The following is an 11,942-nucleotide window of genomic DNA, read 5'->3' on the forward strand; positions in this document are numbered from 1 at the left end:
GAGAGGGCTCCCAGAGGGGCTGAGGAATGAATAAATTGAACTAATGAAGCAGTGTAGGGACTCTGGCCCAGGATCCTTCTCAGAAACCGCCCCAGTCTTGTCCCAGGCTGACCCCAGGCTCCCTGAGGTGCGCAGACCTATATAGCGGCCCCCATCTGCCATTGCTGAATGGGGGTGCTAACTCCTGAAACGATGTAGGTAAACTCCCAACAGGCACCTGTGCCCAGAGGCTCCCCCTCCCAGGCATGGGTGGGGGCAGATGCACCCTCTAGCTATCAGCACCATTTTACATGCAAATGCAAGGTCCCTCATCATAGGTAAGAGCTCCAGGGATGTGGCCCAACAAGACCACAGTAGCCAATGCCTAGCTCTGGCCTGGCCACTCACCGTGGGGCCAACCATGAACCCTCCCCCTCCTACCCCATACTCAGTAGCCCAGCCTCAGCTGGGAGGTGAGGAGCCCAGCAGAGTCAAGTCCCTCTGAGCGTGCCTTCCTCATCCCAGCCTTAACCAACCCGCTGCCTCCTTCTCCAGCCAAGGGGTCCCAGAGGTTTTCCACAGCCACTCTGCCTCAGCAGACTTCCTGCCTCTCAGGAGGGAGAAAGTCAGACACCTACTTGGGAGCCAGACCCAGGGTTCTTATTTGGCCATGACCCCTGGGGCAGGCACGGTCCCTTGAGCAGCCTCAATTCCCTTTATGTACAGTGGGTGATCTTGATCAGCTGGGCAGTGCCAGGCCCCAGTGCACAAGAATCTGAACAACGGGCTGGGTGGGTTTCACGTCTTCTCCTGCTGCTTGGACCCCCAGCTGGTTCCACACTTGCTCCTCTAACCAGCTGCCTATATCCAGGCCCAAACATTAGACTAGTCAAAGCCACACAGTAGGGTGGGGCAGGAAGCTCCCATCCCTCAATGTCAAGAACACTTCCTGCTCCTGCAGGCCCCGGATTGGAGGAAACACAGAGTCAACAGCCCCGACCTATCAGGAAATAGTCTTTATTACAAAAATCTGCATGTAAACAAATAGCCACCGCACTGAACAGCCTCCCCGCAGGACACACGCACCACAGGTATAGAGTCCTCTCCGGACTCACAGGCCTGCCCTGGGGGCTGGGCTCCAGCTGCTGCTGGGGACGCATTTGGGCCTGCGTAGGCATCTCTGAGGGCCCAACCCTCGACGGCCACTGGGAGCCACCTCCCTCGGCAGCAGAGTCTGTCCATGACCATGAGGTGTCCAGGCCCAGAGTCCGAGCCAGCCCTGAGGCACTTGGGCGGTTGGCTGGGCCAGCCCACCAATCTGCCCATCCGTCTGCAGAACACAGCGAGTGCCTCCGGGCCTAGAGCACAGAGAGGTCGTGGCAGGATTTAGACTTGGCACGCAAGGCCATCTTGCGGCTATTTCTTGCGACGATGCGACCCAGAAAGCGCTTCGCCTTCTTGCCGAGGCTCTCTCGCCGCCGGGTACCCGCTTGCCGACGTGCGTTGGCCTCTTTGCTGTCCCTGCGCAGGCGTATCTGACGCACGACACCCTCGAACAGTGCCTGGACATTGTGGTGCAACGCAGCCGAGGTCTCGATAAACTTGCAGTCGAAGACCACGGCGCAGGCCCGGCCCTCTGTGTGGGTGGGGACAGGTACACATCAGTAAACAAATGGTGGGGGAATGAGAAGCCCACTCAAACCCTGGCCACCCCATGGCAGCTACCACATCTGTGGGTAAGGGAAAGGGGACCTGGGGGTCCTCGCCAGAAACACAATGACCTCAACTCCTGCATGGGGGATCCTGGATGTTGCTTGGGTCACCCAAATGGCAGAATGTGCCTGGGTTTAAGGGGCTCACAAAGGAGACTCATTTATCAAAAAACATTTGGGGTCTGATATTTAAATGGAGTGCTGCAGTAGCCAACACAGGAAATAACTTTGTGGGACAGCTTACTGTTTCATGGCTTGATGTTATATCATGAGGAAGGAGGGTGGAACAAAGGGAATATTACTGCTAGGTTCCTCTGAGGGACTCAGGTCTGAGCACCAGAGAGGAGGATGCTGGGTCCAAGAGGGGTGGGTCCTCCCCGGGGGCAAGGCTGGTCCGGGCCTGGAATCCAGGCTCGGACCCCCTGGCCTGATTCCCTGCATTCTCCTCAGCCCTCATCTGCCAGGCCAGGGCCAAAGGGGACAGGAGACAAGGGCCCTGAGGTGGCCCAGCCCAGCCCAGCAGCCTCTCCCCGCCCTAGCACATCGGTTCTTCCCCAGCACTCAGGCCTTTGGGAGACCTATGGGAGGGCAGAAGCTCTGCTCCGCTCTCCCTGACTTTTCTTCCTGAACATTTTAGCCAGCAATGGTCCCCAGGCCCTTGAGCTGAGTTAAGGCCGAGGGGACCACAGCCCGGCCAGGATCTCCCTCCCTTTCCGACCCACTCTCTGCTCACCATCCAAGGAGACCTCACGAGAGCGCACCAGGTCACTCTTGTTGCCCACTAGGATGATGGGCACGTCGTCTGTCTGTCGAGCCCGCCGCAACTGGACCCGCAGCTCTGAGGCCTTCTCAAAGCTGTCCTTGTCTGTCACTGAGTACACGATGACATATGCATCTCCCATGGCCATGCAGTGGCCAGGTAGCCAGTGGCCCCCATCCTAGCAAATACAGACACACACAAATATACCCAATAGTCCTCATGCCCCAGCTACAAGGCTGTCACTCCCTGTAGCCCCTACCCCAACCCTGCCCTGGCCCTCAGCCTGCGTCCTACCTGCTCCCAGATGTCATAGACCATGAGCGATGCCTCTTCTCCGTCCACCATGATGGAGCGATCATACGTGTGCCCTGGCAAGAGACCGGTAGTCAGGTTACCTGCTGGCTGCCAAAAGCTCCCCCTCCTCCATGCCACCAGGCTTTCTGCTCTGGCCACAACCTCCAACTCCTCCCCAGAGCTCCTCTAACCTTCCCTCCACTGATGACTGCTGTGACAACAGAAGTGACAGGGCTGAAGAATGGTAGGGGGGAGCCGTGGAGGGCATGGTGTGCCTGACCTTGCCCCTGGATATCCCTTCTCCAAGGTGGCAATGTCCCCAGGGGGCCGCTCCTGTGTTGCCTGACCTCCTGCTGCCTGGGACCCCGGGTGGTTCTGACCACAACGACCTGAGTTAGAACAAGTGTCCCCTGGGGACCTTGGTTACCTAGGACTCCTCTCCTAGAAACTCCTCTGGCTGTGTTCTTGCTGGTCCTGGCAGGGAGGGATGTTCTGTTTCCATCCTACAGAGTAATCACACCTATGCTCTGAACCTTCTACTTGAGGCATTTCCTAACTAAAGGCTGGGGGGTACCTTCTTCCACTGTCCCCATCTGAAATGGGTAGGTGGAGGCAGCTTCTCAAAGCGCCTTCAGAATCCCTTTGGTGGGAGTTCCTGTCATGGCTCATCCATAATGAACCTGAGGAGATGGGTTCGATCCCTGGCCTCTCTCAGTGGGCTAAGAATCCTGCATTGCTGTGAGCTGTGATATAGGTCGGATCCTGTGTTGATGTGGCTGTGGTGTAGGCCAGCAGTTGTAGCTCCGATTTGTTTGACCCCTAGCCTGGGAACTTCACATGCCGCAAGTGCGGCCCTCAAAAAAAAAAAAAAGTCCCTTTGGTATTTGCTGCTTCAATCCTGATCAGTCCTTTAGCCCTCGGCCCTAACCCGGCCTCCCCTCCCCTGGAGTCCCAGCCCCTCACCTGCAGCCTCCGCCTCAGGCCCATCCTCTACTCCACCGAAGATGCGCGCCAGAGCGCTCTTGCCGACACCAGGGGCCCCCAGCAGCAGCACTTTGTAAACGCTCTCGTCTGAATCGCTGCCTCCGGAGCTGAGCGAGTCAGAGGAGCCCTCGGGCCAGTCCAGCCTCGGACCCTGGGCCGCGGTCCCGGCCTCGGCCGTTGCCAGAGCGCCCGGAGCCAGCGCCGCCTGCAGGTCGCGCTCGTCCACCGGCATGCTTCGGCGGTGCAGCGGGGGCGCCGGGCCCCAGGGTGTGCTGCCCCGACGGCGCTCGCGCTCCCGGCCCCCGCCGCGGCTCCCGCCGGCTCCGCTGCCGCCGCCATTCAGAGTCATCGTCTCGGACGCCGTCTGGGCAACGGGAATCGGGATGGCCGCGTAAGCCGCGGTGGAAATGGAGCCTGGACCCGACCCGGCTCAGCAAGATGATTGGGTTCAAGGACCTGTGACCCCTCCTCCTGACTCATCCATCCCAGACGGTGCGACCCCCCCCACCCCGCCCTGCCAGGACCCTCACCCACTCACGCACGGACACGGTCAGGACTAGGTAGGTCGGATACAATCCACTCACAGCCCCAGGCGCGGACCCTCGACGCTGCCGCAGCCGCCGCCGCCTTCTCAGTCCACACTGGGTCTGGCCGCCAGAGACGCCTATTTAAGCCTCTGCCCGCCCCCGCCCCCGCCCCCGCGCTCGCCCCCGTCCACGCGGTGCGGGGGTGACGTGTCTGCCCCCCTCCCCCCAGGGGAATCCCCCACCCCCACCCTCCTCCCAGGGCCTCGCACCCACTCAGACCCCGCCCCGCCCGCCCAGCAGACTCCGCCACCGACGCCCCGCCCGACTCCGCAGACAAAAGAGCCCGAGTGTGTGTATGGGGAGGGGGGCCGGGAAGGAGCGAGAGGGAGGGGGAGTGTATGAATGGTGCGGAGGAGTTGGGGGGGTTCACGGGTGGGGACAAGGGGGTGGGGGACCAGCCAAGTGCGTCAAGACCCCTCTAGGGAAGAAGGAGGTCTCGTCCTTTAAAAGTGAATTCTCCTTTCCCTCCCGCCTGTTGCCTGAGCAAGCAGACCAGTTACAGGTGGGACAGACTTCATCCTTCTCTGCCCATTCCCCGCTGGCCCATATCTGAGCAAGACATTAGAGGTCCTAAATCCGGGCTTCTAGCCTCCACCCCAGGTCCTTCCCACTGTCCTCCCTGCCCTTGGGAGTTGAAGATTTTACCTGATGGCCCTGCCCTTCAGGATAAGGGTTAGTGTCACCTGAACCCCTAGGACACTTGGAGAGCTGTTTGGAGGAGGTGGGCGGGGAAGGGCGGCCCTCTTGGCAGTGTGCTGCAGGTAAAGGTGCAAGCTTGAATCCTGGGGAGGGAGTACAGGCCCTGAGAAGGAAAAGGATGAACTCAGCACCACCTCCCCCACCTCCATACCCTCCAGGCAGCTGCCAGCAACTCTGCTAAAAATACCTGGCCCTGGTCGTTCAGCTCCTGGGCTGGAGGTTGCCCAAAGTTGGGGAGATCCTGGCAGACAGGTGTCAGATGCCAGCAGAAGCGGATAGGGGTGGAACTGGACCAGGGTCAGGTCTGGCTCCAGCCACTCTGAGTCCTCAATGTTCCTTCCCTCCCTTTAGCCTTAGACTGGGGCTGCTGTTCTAGGCACTTCCAGGATCTGGAGGTTCAGACTCCCATCCAGGAGGGGCACCATTGTAGAGTAGGTGGGTAGGGGTGGGTTAGCTACCACTGCTCAGAGAAATCAGTCCCTCCTCAGACCTAGGGAGGGTGCCGGGGCGCAGAGGGGAGGCTTGGTTTCCAGTCCTGAATCTGCCTTCAGGCTCCTAGGTCTTGCCTCCCTCCCAGCCTCAGGGTGCCCAGCCACAAGCTGCCTTGCTCACATTTAGGGTGTGTGACGATTGAGGGCACGCAAGCTGTGAGGCGCTTTGGGACAGGTACTTGCTATCAGTCTGACGTTTATTTGTGATGAGTCTGGTGGGGGTGAGGGGTACCCATTCAGGGCTCAGGTGACATCAGGGATGGATGGATCCTAGTGGGCCTCTAGGTTGTCATGGAAACCTGGGTCAAGGCTCTCTGGCTGCTGTGTCTGTTTCCTTGGCAACATCTGAGAGGGCCTTGGAATGAGGAGGGCCTGGTTAGGTAAGTTTTAGGGGTTCATGCAGGCCCCTCTGGTTCTTTAAGTCCCAAGAGTAGGCAAGGCCTGGACTGGGGGATGGTCTGTCCATTTGTGTTCTTTACATGCCCTGGGTGGGGGTAGGGGATTGGGGAGTGGGGGGGTGGCTTGGAGGCCTAGGCAACTCCGTGCTGGTTCTAGCTTCCTGGATGAGGTCCAGTGGGAAGAGGGAGTCATGGGTAGAGCCTCCTGTCAAAGAACAAAAGCCTCAAGAGCCATTAAACCGCTTGCGAGCAGGAATCCTGGCCCCTCCTAACCACCTTACACATGACCTTGTCGCTTACAAGAGCCCCTGGATGATCAGCAGAGGGTGGGTGTGGGGGGTGGTTGTGGTCTTCCCAAGCGGGGAGCCATGCAAGGAATTAGGGCTGGGTTTCCCCTCTGATAATCTAAGCTCTTGACCTCAGCATGTTTCCTCATTGCCAGGGGAACTGTATCCACATTGGGCCACTCAGGCCCCAAGCATTCCCTGACAGGCCAGACACTCCACAAGCTTCCGTGTGGCCAGGGGCCCTGGGGAACTATACCAGGACGTGACCTTGAGATTGGGAATTGTCTTCCCAATCCCCGGTCTTCTCAGTTCTGTGGGCTGAACTTGGCTGCCCAGAAGGAGCAAACTGAGGCTGAAACACCCGATTTTCAAATCCCAGCTCTGCACCTTGCTTGCTGTTGCACCTCTGTGCATTTAGGTTGGCTGAGCCTCAGTTCCCTCTTGTGTAGAACAGGGACGATGTCTTCCTGGGGGTTGTTATAAGATATACAGCACGTGAAATGCAGAGGGAAAGTGGTTGCCACATGTCTGGCATATGGTTGAACTCAATATGAACACTTATTATAACCCTTGGTGGGACAGGACAGGCTGAATGAATTTGGGGGCCCTCTCCTGCTTCCTTTTTCCTGCTCCTGCTCCATTCTCTCCAGCACAGTGGTCTGCCCAGGAGAAGGGCAGGTGCAGATATACCTCCCCTCTCCCCAGTACCCACCTTCTCTCTGTGGGACCCCATGCCCTTTCTCCTCTCTCAGGTGGCAAGATGCGGCAAAGGGAACTTGGCTGGATTTCCGGTTCCCCAGCCCTCCTCACACCACAGCCTCCATGCCCCACTTCCTCCGTTCTGTTCTAAGGCTCGGTTCATTCCACTGACCTGTGCTGAATACCCACTGTGTGTCAGGCCCTTGTGCTTTGGGCATGAGGATGAGCAAAAATGGACAGGGCTGAGCATGTTCCCACATGTCATCTAATCCCTGGGTCAATCTCACTTTGTTGTTTGCATTCTGTAGACATGGTGACTGAGGCCAGAGAAGGCAAAGGCCAGAAACAGCAGAGCCAGACACACCTGGTAGAGGGCTTCGGGAACCTAAAACTTCACCCCCTCCCAACTCCGTGTTCTCAGACAGCAGCTGGGATTCCAGAAAGTTCCCCAGGCACTAGCCCAGGATTCAAAAATGATGTCCCTGCAGGCAGCCAGGGGCCAGCCACAGATGAGTCAAAACTGACAAAGGACTATCTGATACACCAGCTGTGATGTGAGCAGCTTGATGTCCCTCATCCGCCATGGCCTGGCTGCCAGGAGGGCCAGCTCACTGACTCAGTGACACCTGTCTCCCCTGTGACCTCCCAACCCCAGCTGAACACAGACACCACAGACACTTAAGACAGACGGGGCTGTCAGTGCAGAGGCACACACGTGGTAAAGCCTACAACTGGGTATTGGCAGCTGGGAAGGCTCCCTGGGGCCCGAGGGGTCCTGATTGGTCATCTGCCTCTCCGGAGCACTGGAGCTGCTTCATCTGTGGGAATAGGAGCAGGGGAGGGTACTTTGCCTGGAAGATCACTTGAAATGGGTCCAGATCCATTTTCTTTTCTTTTTTTTTTTTTTAGGGCCTCACTCACGGTATATGGAAGTTCACAGGCTAGGGGTCAAATTGGAGCTGTAGCTGCTGACCTACACCACAGCCACAGCAATGAGGGATCCAAGCCTCATCTGTGACCTACACCACAGCCCATGGCAACTTGGGATCCTTAACCCACTGAACAAGGCCAGGGATCAAACCCGAGTCCTCATGGATACTAGCTGGGTTCGTTACTGCTGAGCCTCAGTGGGAACTCCCGGTCCAGATTCATTTTAAATCTTCGCAGAGCAGTACTTAGCTATTGTTAACTCCCCTCACAAATGGGTGACACAGGCCAGTGGCTTCATCTTTCTGAGCAGCCAGATCTTGGTCACTAGGTGGCAGAGCCACCTCTGCCAGGAACTGGGGGCTGGAGGTGGGCACAGGCTCATTCAGCCAGACAACAGCGCCCCCTGCCAACCGAGTATCACCTACTGAACTACTCAGGTTCCTCTACTCCCTAACTGGAGGTTTTAGGGAGTAAATTACCTAATCTGGAAGCCTCTTTCCTCACCGGCGAAATAGAGAAAATAAAGAATATCAACTGCCACACAGGGATGGCTCAAGGACTGAACGACTAGGTAGTATATGTGTCAATGCCCACCCTTAGGATCAGCTCCATGTTGTCAGCTAGCCCTCAAGAACCGATCTGCCAAGTGCCCAGGCTCCCTGTTGAGGCCTCTGCCCACCAGGTAGACAGGGTAAGACTTCTTAATATCCCATTTATCCTCAAAGAATAGGAAATCATGACATTATGACTCCTAACTGGCTGTTCCAAGGTCTAAGCCCCATGGTGTCCTGGTGGCCAACTGTGCTGGAGGAGGCAGAGGCTGCCAGTGGAGAGAGTGCTTCAGGTGACTTTCAACAGAGAAATCTGCTGTCACTGCCCTGACCAGGGACCAGGGTGAGCATTATTAACAGTGGGGACAAGCTGACATCACACAGCTCCTGCTGGAAGTTAAGGATCCAACTCCTGGCAAATGTCCTCATTAATAAACTCAAACCTGAACTCAACTTCGAGTTTACAGGAAACCCAGCAGACTAAGGAACCCATCAGACCATGGGATTCTCCAGGACGACCCACCTGGGCTTTTCAAAATGGTCAGTGTCGGAGCTCCCGTCGTGGTTCAGAGGTTAACGAACCCAACTAGCATCCATGAGGACTCGGGTTTGATCCCTGGCCTCGCTCAGTGGGTTAAGGATGCAGCGTTGCATTGAGCTGTAGTGCAAGTCACAGACATGGCTTGGATCCAGCGTCGCTATGGCTGTGGTGTAGGCCGATGGCTATAGCTCCAACTGGACCCCTAGCCCAGGAACTTCCATATGCCACGGGTGTGGTCCTAAAAAGACAAAAAGACCGAGGAAAAAAAAAAAAAAAACCCAAAAGAGATCAGTGTCAAGAAAGATTACATGGTGGGGGTGGGGAGACAGGTCTAGAAGAGGCTAAAGAGAGTAAGACAACCAAATGCAATACATGAAACTTGACTAAAGCCTGATTAATAAACCAACTATGAATGACACTTTGGGGAAATTCACATTTGACTGGACGTTAGATATGAGCATCAGGGAACTGTTCATTTGGGGACCAAACAACCACTGTGATTACAAGCTTATTCTTAGGAAGAACTTAGAAGTGAAAGGTCATGTGTCTGCAGCTTACTCTCAAGTATATTTATATTCTACACACACACAAATAAAGCCAATGTTGCAACATGTTAACAACTATCAAATTTAGGTGGTGCTTATATAGGAGTGTTCACTACATTAATTTTTCAATTTTTTTGGCATACTTTTCCTGATCAAACCATCAGCAGAACATTTTCTTTCCTCTGAAGAGACAGTTTTTTAAATGATCTGAACCTCACTGACCCAGTCTCTACAGGCACTACCACCCCCACCCCCAAACCCAGCGTTAATCCCACTGAGATGAAAGACTCTCAGGCATGCTGGAAGAGGAATATAAATAAGGGTTTATTACAAAATGCAAAATGTTAGTTTCTTACTGTCAGTGATTTCAAGAAAACAAGGCCATGAGTCCTGAATGGGACTGGGAGCAAAAATCCAGGTTCAGGAGCGAGCTGACAGACACTGGTTCACAACCTCCAGCAGGTGGGTGTTCTCTAGGGCAGCTGCCACCCGCTCTTTATCTGCGAGCTGCTTGTTCACTGGGTGGAAAGGAGAGAGGTGAAAAATATTTATACCCCCACCAACGAAGTCATTCTCTCTGGGAGTTCCCACTGAGGCTCAACGGTAACAAAGCCAACTAGTATCCATGAGGACGTGGGTTCGATCTCTAGCCTCACTCAGTGGGTTAAGGATCTGGCATTGCCATGAGCTGTGGTGTAGGTCTCAAACACAGCTCAGGTCCCACATTGCCGTGGCTGTGGTGTAGGTCAGCAGCTGCAGCTCCGATGTGACCCCTTCCATATGCCACACCTGCAGCCTTAAAAAGCAAAAGAAAAGAAAAAAGTCCTCCTCTCCTCTCCTTCCCAAGACTCCAAGCTTGATCAGGCTACCCCAAGCACCTGAGCCCACACCTATTGCACCTTTCTGTGACCTCTCCCACCCCGCCACCCAAGTCTGCCTCCTACACTATAAAGCCAGACACACCCTTGTCCTGTGTACTCAGGACAGGGAGAGGGTAGGAGTGGGAGAACACAATAAACACTGGAGACTCAAGTCGGGCCAGCTCCCTGAGGGGGCACCCACCTCGTGCCACATGCCCTACCCTCCATCTTGCCCTACAAACCACAACGGCAAGGGGAAGCCTCCAGGCCAATGCCTTGACATCAGCCCATGCTTACCTGCATGCTCAGAGGCATGGGTCCCTGGCGTAATGTGCACGTCCATCTGGGAGGAAGAGAAGTGGGGTCTGGGCACTCACACACCCATCCACCCCTTTCCGTCTCCACATTCATGCCTCTGGACTCTGGTCCTTCCATTACACCCAAACCCACTCATGGCCACTGCAACTCTACCCAAAAGACTGGCCAACTGCTACTGACTCAAAAGCCTGCCTGGACCCCATCCTTGCTCCAAACCTATCCACAGCCCCCTAAGGCCACATTCCTCACTACTTTTCTGCACTTTCCAGCTTGGGCCTCTAAATCCTGTCCCATCCAATTGGAAAGCCTCCTCCCGGTTTCATCTCTGCGAGCTGGGATCCCTTCAGGTCTCACTGTGTTATCCATGTTCATGCTCTCCACGCCCTCCTCAGTAGCAGACACTCATGCCTGCCCCACGCCTAGGGCTCAGTTCCAACTTACCTTAAAACGCTGAGGAAGGGATCGCAGAAGCTTGACTTTGATGGACAGGCCAATAAGGGTGGCCATACTGCAATGCGGAATGGTGGGTGTGAAAGCCACAGCCACTGTGCTCTCAGGGTCGCTTACCTGGTTGAGGAGGTGGAGTGTTGGGAGACATGGCCCCCTTAGCCCAGAGCCCCTCTTCTTAGTTTACTGCTTCAGGCAAGTTGTCTTAAACACTGTAGGATGCAGTTTCCTCATCTACAGAATAGGCACACACCCCACCCCCTTCCAAAGACCCTTGAGGATTCTGTGAGCTGAGACAACACCCACCCCCCGGAGCAAAGTTGAGCCTTTCTGACTCCCTGGAACAAGTCACTCCCCCGGGATGCTGGAGGTGACTCACCTGAACCCGGACTTGCTCTACTACGTTCAATTCTTCCAGCGTCAGTGGATGCTCCGGGTCATTGATGGAGCGAATCAGATGTGCTAAGTGAAGGAAAAGGGACTCTGCGCTTCTGCCCACTCAGAACCCTCCGCCGGGAATGCTCGGCCCTGATACAGCTCCACCAACTATTGGACATCACCACATCCCACCCCATCCCAGGACCCGTGAACCCGCCCGCGCCCGGCAGCGGCGGATATCGAAGATCTCGCGCGCATCGATGCTGTCTGGAACTTGCTCGTCTTCCTCGCCCGCGGTCACTGGCCGCTCCCCAGAGCGCTCGTAAATGAGGGGGTTCGCGTTCTCCAGAAGGCCGCCCCCAACGCCACCTCCGCCGCCGCCCACCATCGCGGAACCTCGGCCGCAACTGTAGACATGCACTTCCGCTTCTACGAATGCACTTCCGGGGAACGGGAAGGGGGCGTGGCGTGGCGACGGGGTA

General features: G+C 56.2%; 2 protein-coding genes across 6 annotated transcripts; both read right to left on the reverse strand.

Moving 5' to 3' along the window:
• Positions 981-4,416, reverse strand: RRAD (RRAD, Ras related glycolysis inhibitor and calcium channel regulator). Of its 5 annotated transcripts, none has more exons than XM_021094029.1 (5): positions 4,314-4,416; positions 3,709-4,093; positions 2,746-2,819; positions 2,425-2,629; positions 981-1,615 (listed from the first exon to the last, which is right to left on the reverse strand). In XM_021094029.1, the coding sequence occupies exons 2-5, from the start codon at positions 4,076-4,078 to the stop codon at positions 1,338-1,340; spliced, it is 927 nt and encodes a 308-aa protein (XP_020949688.1). In that variant the 5' UTR covers positions 4,079-4,093; positions 4,314-4,416; the 3' UTR covers positions 981-1,337. The 5 variants fall into 5 exon arrangements, with proteins under 5 accessions (XP_020949688.1, XP_020949686.1, XP_020949687.1 ...); XM_021094027.1 differs by having other exon boundaries at positions 4,272-4,382; XM_021094028.1 differs by having other exon boundaries at positions 4,264-4,380.
• On the reverse strand, positions 9,758-11,906 carry FAM96B (family with sequence similarity 96 member B). The gene is made up of 5 exons (XM_021094030.1): positions 11,701-11,906; positions 11,462-11,541; positions 11,077-11,202; positions 10,615-10,660; positions 9,758-9,975 (listed from the first exon to the last, which is right to left on the reverse strand). The coding sequence occupies exons 1-5, from the start codon at positions 11,846-11,848 to the stop codon at positions 9,878-9,880; spliced, it is 498 nt and encodes a 165-aa protein (XP_020949689.1). The 5' UTR covers positions 11,849-11,906; the 3' UTR covers positions 9,758-9,877.

This window comes from Sus scrofa, chromosome 6 (genome assembly GCF_000003025.6).
Source record: "Sus scrofa isolate TJ Tabasco breed Duroc chromosome 6, Sscrofa11.1, whole genome shotgun sequence".
Taxonomy (NCBI): domain Eukaryota; kingdom Metazoa; phylum Chordata; class Mammalia; order Artiodactyla; family Suidae; genus Sus; species Sus scrofa.

Bases quoted from the DNA above. Each gene is read 5' to 3' on its own strand.
- RRAD (XM_021094029.1), bottom strand. From the start codon at position 4,078: ATGACTCTGAATGGCGGCGGCAGCGGAGCCGGCGGGAGCCGCGGCGGG. The intron at 2,820-3,708 runs GTGAGGGGCTGG...GTCTCTTGCCAG, and splicing joins GCCTGAGGCGGAGGCTGCAG to GGCACACGTATGATCGCTCC. The intron at 2,630-2,745 runs GTAGGACGCAGG...TGTATTTGCTAG, and splicing joins TCTATGACATCTGGGAGCAG to GATGGGGGCCACTGGCTACC.
- FAM96B (XM_021094030.1), bottom strand. From the start codon at position 11,848: ATGGTGGGCGGCGGCGGAGGTGGCGTTGGGGGCGGCCTTCTGGAGAAC. The intron at 11,203-11,461 runs GTGAGTCACCTC...CTCCTCAACCAG, and splicing joins TAGAGCAAGTCCGGGTTCAG to GTAAGCGACCCTGAGAGCAC. The intron at 9,976-10,614 runs GTAAGCATGGGC...CTTTCCACCCAG, and splicing joins CCATGCCTCTGAGCATGCAG to TGAACAAGCAGCTCGCAGAT.